Source organism: Myotis davidii, unplaced genomic scaffold (assembly GCF_000327345.1).
Source record: "Myotis davidii unplaced genomic scaffold, ASM32734v1 scaffold574, whole genome shotgun sequence".
Taxonomy (NCBI): domain Eukaryota; kingdom Metazoa; phylum Chordata; class Mammalia; order Chiroptera; family Vespertilionidae; genus Myotis; species Myotis davidii.
This window is the reverse complement of record NW_006285614.1, coordinates 152,067-154,118: the sequence shown is the minus strand read 5'-3', so window position 1 is coordinate 154,118 and position 2,052 is coordinate 152,067. Positions and strand designations below refer to the sequence as shown.

The 2,052-nt window shown below is 49.2% G+C and overlaps 1 protein-coding gene across 1 annotated transcript in view; it reads right to left on the bottom strand.

Moving 5' to 3' along the window:
• Window positions 1-2,046, bottom strand: part of MMP28 (matrix metallopeptidase 28) — a gene marked incomplete at its 5' end in the record, with an annotated part of 13,492 nt that extends 11,446 nt beyond the window's left edge. Inside the window, 2 exons of the mRNA XM_015559245.1 lie at window positions 1,577-1,764; window positions 1,994-2,046. Coding sequence (XP_015414731.1) covers window positions 1,577-1,764; window positions 1,994-2,046 — 241 coding nt within the window. The remainder of the gene's footprint in view (window positions 1-1,576; window positions 1,765-1,993) is intronic.
• Window positions 2,047-2,052: the final 6 nt, after the last annotated feature.

Genomic DNA, 2,052 nt, shown 5'->3' with positions numbered 1-2,052 from the left:
CGCCGCTTTTGAAACTGATTTTAAAGAGAGAAGAAGGGAATGGGAAAAAGAGAAACATCAATGTGAGAGTGGAACCTTGATCAGCTGCCTCCTGCAGACCCCCTACTGGGAATCCAGCCTGAAACCCCGGCATGTGCCCTGACAGGGAATCCAACCTGCCCCTTTCAATATATGGGTTGACGCGCCAACCAACTGAGCCACACTGGTCAGGGCGAGCCCTTCCCCTCGGTTGCCAGGGCTCATCTCTCCTTTGTAACCTAAAAGGGCCCGTGACTCAGATGAGGAAACAGCAAAGTGACTCAGCTCAGGTCACACAGCTGAACCCAGAGCCCGACTCTTCCTGCTCTACCAGGGCCTCCTGTACTCATGCCTGGTCCTTCTCCTCTGCTGCCCAGGACACAGTGTCAGCACTGGGGACCCGGGGCAGCTGGGAGTGTAGACACAGCTGAACTGGATTGGCGAATACCTGGAAATGGCCATCCTCCAACAGCTGAGGGGAAATGCCCTCAATTTCCTTTTGGATTAGCTAAGAAATAAAAACAAACTATGTGCCTTCTGTCCTAGTTCCTAGTGGATATTGTCGGTAGAGGTAGTTAATGCAAATTCAAAGAGACCATAGCCCCAAGGACTCACAGTAAAATTCATTACAGGTAAAAGGCTGACTAAACAACCCCACTTTGTTAGGAATCTTGAAAATTGCAGAAGCTGATCAGAGAAAATTAGACTTAGTAAAAACAATCACAATGTTAAAACCACACACGGCAAAACCTGTTACTGATGAAGAATTGACAGAAGAATAAAATTTTTATAAATCTTAGATCAGTAACCTTTGACCCTGGAAGACTGGATTTGGCCAAAGAAGGAGGAAGAAGTGAAGGGAAGAAAAAAACCCTACAACTAAATCATAACAGGAGGAATGTGTAATGATGGAATGTTCAGAATAGGCAAATCCATAGAGACAGAAAGTGGATTCATGGTTGCTAGGAGCTGGGGGAGGGGGAGTGGGGACTGCCTGCTCATGGGCATGGGGTTTCTGTTTGAGGTGATGAAAATGTTCTGCAATTAGATTGTGATGATGGTTGCACAATTCTGCTAAAAGCCACTGGATTGTATGCTTTCAATGGGTGAATTGTACGGCATGTGAATTATATTTCAATCAAGCTACTGAAAATGTAGTATGGACAAAATCAAACCCATCGATGAATCCCATCTTTGTTGGATAATTCTTTTGAAAAAGAACCGATTCTGATGAAAATAACTCCAGTAAAATAGAAAGAAAAGTGTTGGCAACAGTTTAACTGCCCTGCATAGCAAATTGACCAAGAAATTAAGTGGGTTCGATGGGGTTCGCTCTGGACAGTACTTGTACGATGAAAATTCATCAGCATAGGTATCATTCTGATGTAAATGCCTTTGTCCTCAAGTCCCAGAGGTCCTATTTGTCCTCTGTGCTCCCCTCCCCCACCCTAGGGAAGAGGTTTTGACACAGCCCAGGCCGAGGTGGAGCCCTCTTTCTGGCCATGGGGCTTCAGGATGGTGGGAAATCCCATCCTCACTAGATTGCCACAGTGCTCACCTCGCTTTGCAAAGCGTTTCTTACGCCTCATTTTGGCCCGGCGTCCAGCGAACAGGGCACTGACCTTCTCAGTCCGGGCTGCCTGGCTGTCAGTATCTGCAACCCCACAGCGGGGCAGTGTCATCTGGTGGAGGGTGGCAGGGTCCAGCACGCCACTGATGGGCAGCTGGGACACCCACTGGAACTCCCTGTCAGGAGGAAGTGAGATAAAGGACCACAAAGGGAGGGTGGGTGGTGAGAGCGGGGAGCTTCCCTGGATACAGCAGGAGGATGGGGCAGGTGAGAGTGGGAGTTTCGGGGGAGGAACAATGGAGCAGGGCCCTCTCAACACACATGGGGGCAGCCTTCCCCCAGGAGGGAGGAGATGCCCTAAGCTTATACCCAGCACTCCCAAACCCTCATAGCCCTCCATCCTACCTGATGGCATTGCTGAATCGCGTGGAGGAGGGAGCTTCGGGTGCCTGTTCACTGAGGTA